This window comes from Coregonus lavaretus, assembly GCF_964263955.1.
Source record: "Coregonus lavaretus genome assembly, chromosome: 19".
In the NCBI taxonomy this organism is placed as follows: domain Eukaryota; kingdom Metazoa; phylum Chordata; class Actinopteri; order Salmoniformes; family Salmonidae; genus Coregonus; species Coregonus lavaretus.
In genome coordinates this window covers 40,405,118-40,418,525 of record NC_140006.1, presented here as the reverse complement: position 1 = coordinate 40,418,525, position 13,408 = coordinate 40,405,118, and the positions used below count along the sequence as shown (strand labels likewise).

Here is a 13,408-nt window from a genome sequence, read left to right as displayed (position 1 = left end):
GACTGCAGGCGAGGGGTCAGTGTGATGGGGATTCGACTGCAGGCGAGAGGTCAGTGTGATGGGGATGTGACTGCAGGTGAGGGGTCAGTGTGATGGGAAATGTGACTGCAGGCGAGGGGTCAGTGTGATGGGGTTGTGACTGCAGGCGAGGGGTCAGTGTGATGGGGATGTGACTGCAGGCGAGGGGTCAGTGTGATGGGGATGTGACTGCAGGCGAGGGGTCAGTGTGAAGGGGATGTGACTGCAGGCGAGGAGTCAGTGTGATGGGGTTGTGACTGCAGGTGAGGGGTCAATGTGATGGGGATGTGACTGCAGGCGAGGGGTCAGTGTGAAGGGGATGTGACTGCAGGCGAGGGGTCAGTGTGATGGGGTTGTGACTGCAGGCGAGGGATCAGTGTGATGGGGATGCGACTGCAGGCGAGGGGTCAGTGTGAAGGGGATGTGACTGCAGGCGAGGGGTCAGTGTGATGGGGATGTGACTGCAGGCGAGGGGTCAGTGTGATGGGGTCAGTGTGATGGGGATGCGACTGCTGGCGAGGGGTCAGTGTAATGTGGATGTGACTGCAGCCAAGGGGTCAGTGTGATGGGGATGTGACTGCAGGCGAGGGGTCAGTGTGATGGGGATGTGACTGCAGGCGAGGAGTCAGTGTGATGGGGATGTGACTGCAGGCGAGGGGTCAGTGTGATGGGGATGTGACTGCAGGCGAGGGGTCAGTGTGATGGGGATGTGACTGCAGGCGAGGGGTCGGTGTGAAGGGGATGTGATTGCAGGCGAGAGGTCAGTGTGATGGGGTTGTGACTGCAGGCAAGGGGTCAGTGTGATGGGGATGTGACTGCAGGCGAGGGGTCAGTGTGAAGGGGATGTGACTGCAGGCGAGGGGTCAGTGTGATGGGGATGTGACTGCAGGCGAGGGGTCAGTGTGATGGGGATGTGACTGCAGGCGAGGGGTCAGTGTGATGGGGATGTGACTGCAGGCGAGGAGTCAGTGTGATGGGGATGTGACTGCAGGCGAGGGGTCAGTGTGATGGGGATGTGACTGCAGGCGAGGGGTCAGTGTGATGGGGTTGTGACTGCAGGCGAGGGATCAGTGTGATGGGGATGTGACTGCAGGCGAGGGGTCAGTGTGAAGCGGATGTGATTGCAGGCGAGGGGTCAGTGTGATGGGGTTGTGACTGCAGGCGAGGGGTCAGTGTGATGGGGATGTGACTGCAGGCGAGGGGTCAGTGTGATGGGGTTGTGACTGCAGGCGAGGGATCAGTGTGATGGGGATGTGACTGCAGGCGAGGGGTCATTGTGAAGGGGATGTGATTGCAGGCGAGGGGTCAGTGTGATGGGGTTGTGACTGCAGGCGAGGGGTCAGTGTGAAGGGGATGTGACTGCAGGCGAGGGGTCAGTAAGATGGGGATGTGACTGCAGGTGAGGGGTCAGTGTGATGGGGATGTGACTGCAGGCGAGGGGTCAGTGTGATGGGGATGTGACTGCAGGCGAGGGGTCAGTGTGATGGGGATGTGACTGCAGGCGAGGGGTCAGTGTGATGGGGATGTGACTGCAGGCGAGGGGTCAGTGTGATGGGGATGTGACTGCAGGCGAGGGGTCAGTGTGAAGGGGATGTGACTGCAGGCGAGGGGTCAGTGTGATGGGGTTGTGACTGCAGGTGAGGGGTCAGTGTGATGGGGATGTGACTGCAGGCGAGGGGTCAGTGTGAAGGGGATGTGACTGCAGGCGAGGGGTCAGTGTGATGGGGATGTAACTGCAGGCGAGGGGTCAGTGTGATGGGGATGTGACTGCAGGCGAGGGGTCATTGTGATGGGGATGTGACTGCAGGCGAGGGGTCAGTGTGATGGGGATGTGACTGCAGGCGAGGGGTCAGTGTGATGGGGATTCGACTGCAGGCGAGAGGTCAGTGTGTCAGATAGCAGTAGGTGTCCTGGGTATCCCCTGGGGAAATGTGGGGCTTTGCAGCAGTGGAGATAAAGCCAACCCCCCCCCCCCTCCCCACATGGTCGCACACACACAGACATATACACACAGACTCACAACACATAACAAGGTTATTATAGTTTTGGTTATTTTAATATTTGTTTTTATTTCTATTCATTTTGGGATTTTTATTTGAAATTCAGTTAAGTTTCAGTTGGTTTTCAGACTTGATTTACTCGTTTTTTTATTTAGTTTCAGTTTGATAAAAACATTTAAACATTTATATTTAGTTTAAAATTTTTATATTATTTAGTTTCAGTGTTAGGGACAGAAAATAGCCTATGCATGGGAGATTAGGAGCCATTTATGGGTTGTAGGCCTATAGTTTTTTTTGGTGTCCTTAATAAAGAGATGCGCTGCTTTTTTGACACCACACTCCAAAAAGCAAGTCCTGCAGGCTCTAGTTTTGTCTTATCTTGATTATTGTCCAGTCGTGTGGTCCAGTGCTGCAAGGAAAGACCTAGTTAAGCTGCAGCTGGCCCAAAACAGAGCGGCACGTCTTGCCCTTCATTGTAATCAGAGGGCTGATATAAATACTATGCATGCCAGTCTCTCTTGACTAAGAGTTGAGGAGAGACTGACTGCACCACTTCTTCTTTTTATAAGAAAATGTGGTGAAAATCCCAAATTGTTTGCATAGTCAAAAAACAGATAAAGCAACACCTCACGGCACAACGCCTCTCCCGTATTTGACCTAGATAGTTTGTTTGTATGTATTGATATGTAGGCTACATGTGCCTTTTTAACAACAACAAAAATGGATGTAGTTCTGTCCTTGAGCTGTTCTATTATGTCATGTTTCATGTTCTGTGTGGACCCCAGGAAGAGTAGCTTCTGCTTTTGCAACAGCTAATGGGGATCCTCATAAAATACTAAATACCACTTCTTGCCACTGGAGGGCAGTAATACTTAAGGTGATGGGCCAGGACCATAGACTTGGATAGACATAACATCTCTGAATCTGTGTCATGCGAGCATGGGTAGCACCACTGAGGCTATCAATGGCGCTGCCCATGCTAACATAGGCTTTTGGCCACTAGAGGACTCTATACAACTCCATGGCCAGGACATAGGTTTGGTTAACTTTAAATTATAAATCAATCCAAATGTGACTTGGATTTAAAGGATACGTGCCTAGACTGGTGGAAGGAAACTCTTGCCGATGTTTACACCAATCCAATGCTCTTTTAACTAGTAGTAGATGTAAGAAGAATCACCTATCTTTACCTTTATCTGACAGAAAGAGAGGGGAAAAAACAACAAATTAACTCATGGCACATTTGACATGTTATGCTTATGTAATATTAAACCTGTATCACTGACTAACCCCTTCAAATAGGGCTAATACAAACAGCTGCAACTACAGCAAAACCATAAGCAGTACAACAAATCTATCAGTTCACAGCCAGCTTGTGTGTGTGTGTGTGTGTGTGTGTGTGTGTGTGTGTGTGTGTGTGTGTGTGTGTGTGTGTGTGTGTGTGTGTGTGTGTGTGTGTGTGTGTGTGTGTGTGTGTGTGTGTGTGTGTGTGTGTGTGTGTTTCTGTTCAGCCAAACAAGGTTTTCTGGTTTATCTTCAAGAAAACTGCGTTCCAGAGAGGTGGTCGTTCGGTTTTTCAAGCCTGATGGCAGTTGTCCACAGACAGAATATTCTCTCCACGAACGCTTGGGAGGCAGAGGCAGACACCCGATCCAGTGCCACAGGGCACAGCTTTAGATAAACCGCCATCCTTGTCTGGCAGAACTGAAGAGGCGACTCTGTAAACATACCCCCCTTTACCTCTTCCAGGTATTTCCGCAGCTCACGCATGGCACCTAATGCCCTGCCAGGTTGACCCTCCGGCCGGACAGTGACCTCAGACACAATCCTCGATGCGAGGAAGCTATATTTCTGAAGCACTGTAGTCGAGATGCTTGTTGGATTCATCCTGCTGGCATCTGCCTGGGGTGCTGTGATTTGCTGAGGTACAAAAGACTCTGCTTCCCTCATCAGTGGCTCCATCTCTGTTGAGCGACGTGCCAGAGACACTCTTGGGTCCATCAGGGAAGCTGCAGTAGGGGTTGGATCGAAGCTAGCTGCCAGAGGATTCAGTATGCATGAGAAGCTCTCACGCAGTGACTTCAGGAGGACCTGCGCCAACTGTTTTGCAACAGTAGTTGACTTCAAGTGTGCCTCAAGGTTGAGAAGGTCAGACAGCGACTGGCTGTCAGTTTGAAGTTGGTCGGGGTGGATCGCGAACGGCTCCAGCGACTTCACAGGCTGCTCTAGCTTGGCCCAGTCACGCTCCGTGCTCGCCCTCGGATTTCTTCCCTGTTAGCTACTGATAGCTAGTGATAGTGATGCACAAGCTAGGCCTATTTGAAACATCGCCATCTACTGGCAGCATTTACACGCCAGATTCAGAAGCTCGGAAACCCCATTAGAAAACAAAGTTTAGAAGAAAACAACTAAAACTAAACAGAATTTCTGAGTTTTATTTTATTTTATTTTTACAGTCAAAGATAATAGTTTCAGTATTTTTTTTGTTTTTCAAATATTTGTAGTTTTTATTTCAGTTTACTAAATAGTTTTTCCAATATTTGTTTTTATTTTTGTTTCAGTTTTCGTTTACTATAACAACCTTGACACACACACACACACTCACCTAGATGCACACGCACACACACACACTCTTTCCCTCTGTCTTGCCTCACACAATCCATCTCTCCATATAGTCAAGCCTCACATACTCCCACCAGGATACTGGTCTGGGAGAATTAATGTGATCTATTATGGCTGACAGGGCATTGAATTTCAATTTGTAAGTGCAAGGTGGATTACTTTGAATGCTTGTGTGATTATTATAACACTAGTAATGGATTGGAGCTTTTGTAAATGCTAAAAGCATTTTGCATTTCAAACGGGCGGACTCACCTTATCCAGATGCACCACTACTACTACTATCAATGAGTAGCACTTACTGGAGAAATTAGAAATTCGGATTGATGTGTCACATTACAAAATTATTTGATTTCTAATCCAATACATATGTATGTCTCTGAATAAAATGTAAAGACTTTCAGTCAGTAATGCATTCACAACATGCATTCGTAACAGTATGGAAAGGTAGCGCCATCTGCTGGCCATTTCTGTCATGACATACAATGAGTTGTAATGTGTTTTCCCAATATCCAATACAAAATAATTGGAAAACGCCTGACATTTTATTAAAACAGTCATATGTCAACAATCTTGCTTTGTTTTAAGAATAATGAATGGAAATTAGTAGTGAAATCAACTGTCAGATTTGTCTCCAATGGATATTGATCATAATGAAATACAGTTTTAACACTATAGCTCACTGATATTTAACTTCATACAGTATTGAGATTGACATGCAACATATTGCTGATAGTAGGAGACAGTTCAATCCAGGCAAGCATAAATGTAAATGTACTGTATATATACTGTAATAATTCTCTCTAGCTGAAATGCCCTGAGGGTAGTGGTGCAAACCCAAAGACCAACTACATTGGCTTCATTTGGTATTTATATCAGTCTGTTAACACAGCTCTCCTTCCTGCTGCACGTGCTAGAGCTAGTATAAAGCAGAGTCAGAATAACAGATATCAAAATAAAAGTCCCACATTACAATCAATAAAGGCCAGTCAAGGCATGTAAAAGCATTTGACACACTATCCCCTAATGCCATACCAGGGGATAGCATAACAGCAATGTTTACAGTACCAGCAGAGCAATCAACCCATCAACCCCACTGGTATTTTATTTGTAACGCGCTTTCTCACAAACCTTTCTCATGGACGTAACAGGGATAGACAAGGGCGCAGTCCTGCTGGTTTTTGGGATCTCCCTTTGTGGCACTTATTGGGTCAATTCATGTCATTGATTGGCTGACGAGTCCCAGGTAGAAAATAGACAATTGGATCTATTTTAAAGGCGAGGACAAAGACCAGGAGACAATATCGCCCTCCAGGATTGGAGCTTCGCACGGCTGTCATAATAACACTTCCACTGGCACACACAAGTCTTTAAAGAAAAAATGTTTTCCTGTCCAGGAACAGGAAGCGAAGAGCTCAGTCCAAGCATGGTTGGGAATAGTGAATGCCATTGACCTCACAACCTGAACCTTAGTGACCCAAGAGGGAGAGAAGGAAAGAGACCTCGGAAAGCGGATGAGCGGAGGTTAGAGATCTTCGCCTGGGTCTGAAATGGCACCCTATTCCCTACTGTATAGTGCACTACTTTTGGCTAGAGCCTAGTAGTCAGCGACTAACGTGACCAGCTGAGCTCAGTCGGTACTGAGTGTCGGAGAAGTCAAGCCACAGCCAATAGGTGACCAACACAAAGAATGAGAAAGAGAGACAAAAGGAGACCGAAGGGGACAGAAGGGGACGGAAGGAGACAGAAGGAGTCAAAAGGAGACAGAAGGAGTCAGAAAGAGACAGAAGGAGTCAGAAGGAGTCAGAAGGAGTCAGAAGGAGACAGAAGGAGTCAGAAGGAGTCAGAAGGAGACAGAAGGAGTCAGAAGGAGACAGAAGGAGACAGAATGAGTCAGAAGGAGACAGAAGAAGTCAGAAGGAGTCAGAAGGAGTCAGAAGGAGACAGAAGGAGTCAGAAGGAGACAGAAGGAGTCAGAAGGAGACAGAATGAGTCAGAAGGAGTCAGGAGTCAGAAGGAGTCAGAAGGAGACAGGAGACAGAAGGAGTCAGAAGGAGACAGAAGGAGACAGAAGGAGAGAGAAGTAGTCAGAAGGAGACAGAAGGAGAGAGAAGTAGTCAGAAGGAGACAGAATGAGTCAGAAGGAGACAGAAGGAGTCAGAAGGAGACAGAAGGAGTCAGAAGGAGACAGAAGGAGTCAGAAGGAGTCAGGAGTCAGAAGGAGTCAGAAGGAGACAGGAGACAGAAGGAGTCAGAAGGAGACAGAAGGAGAGATAAGTAGTCAGAAGGAGACAGAAGGAGTCAGAAGGAGACAGAAGGAGTCAGGAGACAAAAGGAGTCAGAAGGAGACAGAAGGAGTCAGAAGGAGACAGAAGGAGTCAGAAAGAGACAGAAGGAGTCAGAAGGAGACAGAAGGAGTCAGAAGGAGACAGGAGACAGAAGGAGTCAGAAGGAGACAGAAGGAGTCAGAAGGCGACAGAAGGAGTCAGAAGGAGACAGAAGGAGTCAGAAGGAGTCAGAAGGAGACAGAAGGAGTCAGAAGGAGTCAGGAGTCAGAAGGAGACAGGAGACAGAAGGAGTCAGAAGGAGACAGGTCCTCTGTAGCTCAGCTGGTAGAGCACGGCGCTTGTAACGCCAAGGTAGTGGGTTCGATCCCCGGGACCACCCATACACAAACATTTATGCACGCACGACTGTAAGTCGCTTTGGATAAAAGCGTCTGCTAAATGGCTTATTATTATTTATTATTATTAAGGAGTCAGAAGGAGACAGAAGGAGTCAGAAGGAGACAGAAGGAGAGAGAAGTAGTCAGAAGGAGACAGAAGGAGTCAGAAGGAGACAGAAGGAGTCAGGAGACAGAAGGAGTCAGAAGGAGACAGAAGGAGTCAGAAAGAGACAGAAGGAGTCAGAAAGAGACAGAAGGAGTCAGAAGGAGCAGGATGAGTCAGAAGGAGACAGGAGACAGAAGGAGTCAGAAGGAGACAGAAGGAGTCAGAAGGCGACAGAAGGAGTCAGAAGGAGACAGAAGGAGTCAGAAAGAGACATAAGGAGTCAGAAGGAGACAGAAGGAGACAGAAGGAGTCAGAAGGAGTCAGAAGGAGACATAAGGAGTCAGAAGGAGACAGAAGGAGACAGAAGGAGTCAGAAGGAGACAGAAGGAGTCCGAAGGAGACAGAAGGAGTCAGAAGGAGACAGAAGGAGTCAGAAGGAGTCAGAAGGAGACAGAAGGAGTCAGAAGGAGTCAGAAAGAGACAGAAGGAGTCAGAAGGAGACAAGGAGTCAGAAGGAGTCAGAAGGAGACAGAATGAGTCAGAAGGAGACAGAATGAGTCAGAAGGAGTCAGAATGAGTCAGAAGGAGACAGAATGAGTCAGAAGGAGACAGAAGGAGTCAGAAGGAGACAGGAGACAGAAGGAGTCAGAATGAGACAGGAGGAGTCAGAAGGAGAGAAGGAGTCAGAAGGAGACAGAAGGAGACAGGAGACAGAAGGAGTCAGAAGGAGACAGAAGGAGTCAGAAGGAGTCAGAAGGAGACAGAAGGAGACAGAAGGAGTCAGAAGGGGTCAGAAGGAGTCAGGAGTCAGAAGGAGACATAAGGAGTCAGAAGGAGACAGAAGGAGACAGAAGGAGTCAGAAGGAGACAGAAGGAGACAGAAGGAGCCAGAAGGAGCCAGAAGGAGACAGAAGGAGACAGAAGGAGTCAGAAGGAGTCAGAAGGAGTCAGAAGGAGACAGAAGGAGTCAGAAGGAGACATAAGGAGTCAGAAGGAGACAGGAGGCGACAGAAGGAGTCAGAAGGAGATACTTTACCTAAGTTCTGGTAAAAAGAAAGGCTCTATATACAGTAGAGAATATGGTGTCATTTGGGCTTGGACATTCCTTGTACTGCGACATCTGTGTCTTTGACTCCATCCAGGGGGACGGGGTCTCAGACAGACGTCCCAGCGTGTGTGTGGTGGGCCTTGAGAAGGGCTGTGATGTCATCGTGGGACCCCTGCTGCGCTACAGAGAAGGCCGTGCGACCACGCTGGAGGAGGTGGACATGAAAAGAGGGGGGGGGGTGGAAGAAAGAAGAGAAGATCAACACTTGAGGTATGCACTTTAAATCATTCTGTGTATGCTAAGGCAGTGTTTCCCAAACCCTCTCCTTGACTAACCTCAGCTATTCCACATTGGTATATTCCTGAACTAGCACACCTGATTAAACTACTGAAGGACTTGATGATAAGTTGACTATTTGAATCAGGTGTGCTAGTAGTGAAATACATCAAATAAGTGGAATGAGTGGAGGTACTGCAGGAGGTTTGGCACACACTATGCTAAAGTATGTAACCATGCTAAACGACAGCAATATAAAAAAACGTGAGAGAAAACGGCATAGTGCACATTTAAGAATTGATTCAATGAACACTTTGGCATCGAGGATAGGATGGAGGCAATTCAGGGAAGGAGGCCCTTAACTGAGACAGCTTTGCTCTAATCCTCTACCAGTCTACGGGGAGAATTGGACAGAGGATTTCTCTCTCGTTTTTTCCTCTTTCTCTACAGATTAGCAGATTAGTGATTAGCTTGTCATAGTGCAGTGAGGTTTGCCTCAACAATAGGCTTCATTAATCCACAGAGCTGAGTGCTAGCTCTATTATAGCAAAGCCACGCCGTCACTCTCAGCTCAACGAGTCAAGGGATGCATCCCAAACTGCACCCTATTCCATGTTTAGTCCACTACTTTTGACTAGGGCCCATGGAGAACAAGGTGCTATTTGGGACTCAACTGAGGTATTTGGGCTTTCAAATGCTTCCAATGGCCTAAGCTGCTCTTTCAGCAAAGTCACTAATTCTAGTGAGAAAAGAGGACTGACATCCTGTTAACATTGAGTCTTATAATGGCAATATACTTGACTTGAGATGGTCTTTAATTCCCCCCAAGGGTGTAGTTTGTAGTCTTATTCACTAGGTGGCGTAGGAGCAGGGTCGTTAGATGTATTGCCTACTCCTGAAGTCACCATTGGCCTCATGGTGAAACCCCCGAGGCTTTCAGGGGGTGGGGGATTGTGTGTGTGTGTTCTGTAGTGTATCCATCTAACACTCACGCTGTCTGTGACGCTGGTGTCACACTCTGCCCTCTGCAGCAGCAGCCGGGCGATGTGTGTGTGGCCCCTCTCGCAGGCGCACATGAGGGCCGTGGCCCCCTGGCGGTCCTGGACTTTGGTGTCGGCGCCGCGGCGCAGCAGCAGACGCACCATCAGGCCCCGGCCATGTCTCACCGCTAGCATCAGAGCTGTCTGACCCCCCTGGACGGAGAGAGACAGGGATGAGGAGATGCAGAGCTGAAACTGACGGGCCAGAATCCATCTTTAGGCTAGGGGGCTGGACATACAGGACAATATTTTGTTGTGTGTTTGAAATAGAGAGGAAAACTATGCAGGCGCTGCCCATGGGCCAGTTAAGACATGTTATTGTGATTTCTGCGCGGAATGATCACCGTGGTAGTCCTCTGTGGCTCAGTTGGTAGAGCGTGGCGCTTGCAACGCCAGGATAGTGGGATAGATTCCAACAGGGGACCAGTACGAATTGTATGCTCTGCTAAATGACTAAAATGCCTGACACACCATTGGCCCTTGGTGCGGATTCATATAGTTTATAGCTTAGTCTCCTATATCAACATTTAAAATATATTATTATTCTAAACAAGTAATCACTACACAGGTCCAATTTACTGTATATTGATGTTTCATAGCTACACTACATGACCAAAAGTATGTGGACACCTGCTCGTCGAACATCTCATTCCAAAATCATGGGCATTAATATGGAGTTGGTCCCACCTTTGCTGCTATAACAGCCTCCACTCTTCTGGGAAGGATTTCCACTAGATGATGGAACATTGCTGCGGGGGACTTGCTTCCATTCAGCCACAAGAGCGTTAGTGAGGACAGGCACTGATGTTGGGCGATTAGTCCTGGCTTGCAGTCACTGTTCCAATTCATCCCAAAGGTGTTCGATGGGGTTGAGGTCAGGGCTCTGTGCAGGCCAGTCAAGATCTTCCACACCGATCTCGACAAGCCATTTCTGTATGGATCTCGCTTTGTGCACGGGGGCATTGTCATGCTGAAACAGGAAAGGGCCTTCCCCCAAACTGTTGCCACAAAGTTGGAAGCACAGAATCATCTAGAATGTAATTGTATGCTGTAACGTTAAGATTTCCCTTCACTGGAACTAAGGGGCCTAGCCCGAGCTTTACACCACTCCAGCCGATGCTTGGCATTGCGCATGGTGATCTTAGGCTTGTGTGCGGCTGCTCAGCCATGAGTTGAGGAGAGACTGACTGCAACACTTCTTCTTTTTATAAGAAACATTAATGTGTTGAAAATCCCAAATTGTTTGCATAGTCAACTTACACACAGCTCTGACACACACACTTACCCCACCAGACATGCCACCAGGGGTCTTTTCACAGTCCCCAAATCCAGAACAAATTCAAGAAAGTGTACAGTATTATATAGAGCCATTATTGCATGGAACTCCGTTCCATCTCATATTGCTCAAATGAACAGCAAACCTGATTTCAAAAAGCAGATAAAGCAACACCTCACGGCACAACGCCTCTCCCCTATTTGACCTAGTTTGTGTGTATGTATTGATATGTAGGCTACATTTATTTGTATTTTTTATTGTCCTTGAGCTGTTCTTGTCTATTCATGTTCTGTATTATGTCATGTTTCATGTTTTGTGTGGACCCCAGGAATAGTAGCTGCTGCTTTCGCAACAGTTAATGGGGATCCTAATAAAATAACAAAAATACCAAATACCATGGAAACCCATTTCATGAAGCTCCCGACTAACAGTTATTGTGCTGATGTTGCTTCCAGAGACAGTTTGGAACTCGGCAGTGAGTGTTGCAACCGAGGACAGACGATTTTTAAGCGCTTCAGCGGTCCCGTTCTGTGAGGTTGTGTGGCCTACCACTTCACGGCTGAGCCATTGTTGCTCCTAGACGTTTCCACTTCACAATAACAGCACTTACAGTTGACTGGGGCAGCTCTAGCAGGGCAGAAATTTGACGAACTGACTTGTTGGAAAGGTGGCATAATAATAAGCCATTTAGCAGACGCTTTTATCCAAAGCGACTTACAGTCATGCGTGCATAAATTTTTTTGTATATGGGTGGTCCCGGGGATCGAACCCACTACCTTGGCGTTACAAGCGCCGTGCTCTACCAGCTGAGCTACAGAGGACGGTGCCACATTGAAAGTCACTGAGCTCTTCAGTAAGTCACTGAGCTCTTCAGTAAGGCCATTCTACTGCCACTGTTTGTCTATGGAGATTGCATGGCTGTGTGCTTGACTTTATACACCTGTCAGCAACGGGTGTGACTGAAATAGCCAAATCCACTAATTTGAAGGGGTGTCCACATACTTTTGTATATACACTACCGGTCAAACGCCTTAGAACACCTACTCATTCAAGGGTTTTTCTTTATTTTTACTATTTTCTACATTGTAGAATAATAGTGAAGACATCAAAACTATGAAATAACACATATGGAATCATGTAGTAACCAAAAAAGTGTTAAACAAATCAAAATATATTTTATATTTGAGATTCTTATAATATATATAATATGCCATTTAGCAGACGCTTTTATCCAAAGCGATTCTTCAAATAGCCACCCTTTGCCTTGATGACAGCTTTGCACACTCTTGGTATTGTCTCAACCAGCTTCACCTGGAATGCTTTTCCAACAGTCTTGAAGGAGTTCCCACATATGCTGAGCACTTGTTGGCTGCTTTTCCTTCACTCTGCGGTCCAACTCATCCCAAACCATCTCAATTTGGTTCAGGTCGGGGGAATGTGGAGGCCAGGTCATCTGATGCAGCACTCCATCACTCTCCTTCTTAGTAAAATAGCCCTAACACAGCCTGGAGGTGTGTTGGGTCATTGTCCTGTTGAAAAACAAATGATAGTCACACTAAGCCCAAACCAGATGGGATGGCGTATCGCTGCAGAATGCTGTTAAGTGTGCCTTGAATTCTAAATAAATAACAGACAGTGTCACCAGCAAAGCACCCCCACACCATAACACCTCCTCCTCCATGCTTTACGGTGGGAAATACACATGCGGAGATCATCCGTTCACCCACACTGCATCTCACAAAGACACGGCGGTTAGAACCAAAAATCTCCAATTTGGACTCCAGACCAAAGGACAAATTTCCACCGGTCTAATGTCCATTGCTCGTGTTTCTTGGCCCAAGCAAGTCTCTTCTTCTTATTGGTGTCCTTTAGTAGTGGTTTCTTTGCAGCAATTCGACCATGAAGGCCTGATTCACACAGTCTCCTCTGAACAGTTGATGTTGAGATGCGTCTGTTACTTGAACTGTGTGAAGCATTTATTTGGGCTGCAATTTCTGAGGCTGGTAACTCTAATGAACTTATCCTCTGCAGCAGAGGTAACTCTGGGTCTTCCATCCCTGTGGCGGTCCTCATGAGAGCCAGTTTCATCATAGCGCATGAGGGTTTTTGAGACTGCACTTGAAGAAACTTCCGTATTGACTGACCTTCATGTCTTAAAGTAATGATGGACTGTCATTTCTCTTTGCTTATTTGAGCTGTTCTTGCCATAATATGGAATTGGTCTTTTTCCAAATAGGTCTATCTTCTGTATACCCCCCCAACTGATTGGCTGAAACGCATTAAGAAGGAAAGAAATTCCACAAATTAACTTTTAAGAAGGTACACCTGTTAATTGAAATGCATTCCAGGTGACTACCTCA

The 13,408-nt window shown here is 47.1% G+C and overlaps 1 protein-coding gene across 1 annotated transcript in view; it reads right to left on the bottom strand.

Moving 5' to 3' along the window:
* Positions 1-8,086: 8,086 nt before the first annotated feature.
* LOC311146754 (KN motif and ankyrin repeat domain-containing protein 4-like) overlaps positions 8,087-13,408 on the bottom strand; it is a 35,869-nt gene continuing 30,547 nt past the window's right edge. Inside the window, exons 11-12 of the mRNA XM_084183319.1 lie at positions 9,725-9,925; positions 8,087-8,661 (exon numbers count right to left, since the gene is read on the bottom strand). Of these exons, the coding sequence (XP_084039445.1) occupies positions 8,563-8,661; positions 9,725-9,925 (300 nt within the window). The 3' untranslated portion in view covers positions 8,087-8,562. The remainder of the gene's footprint in view (positions 8,662-9,724; positions 9,926-13,408) is intronic.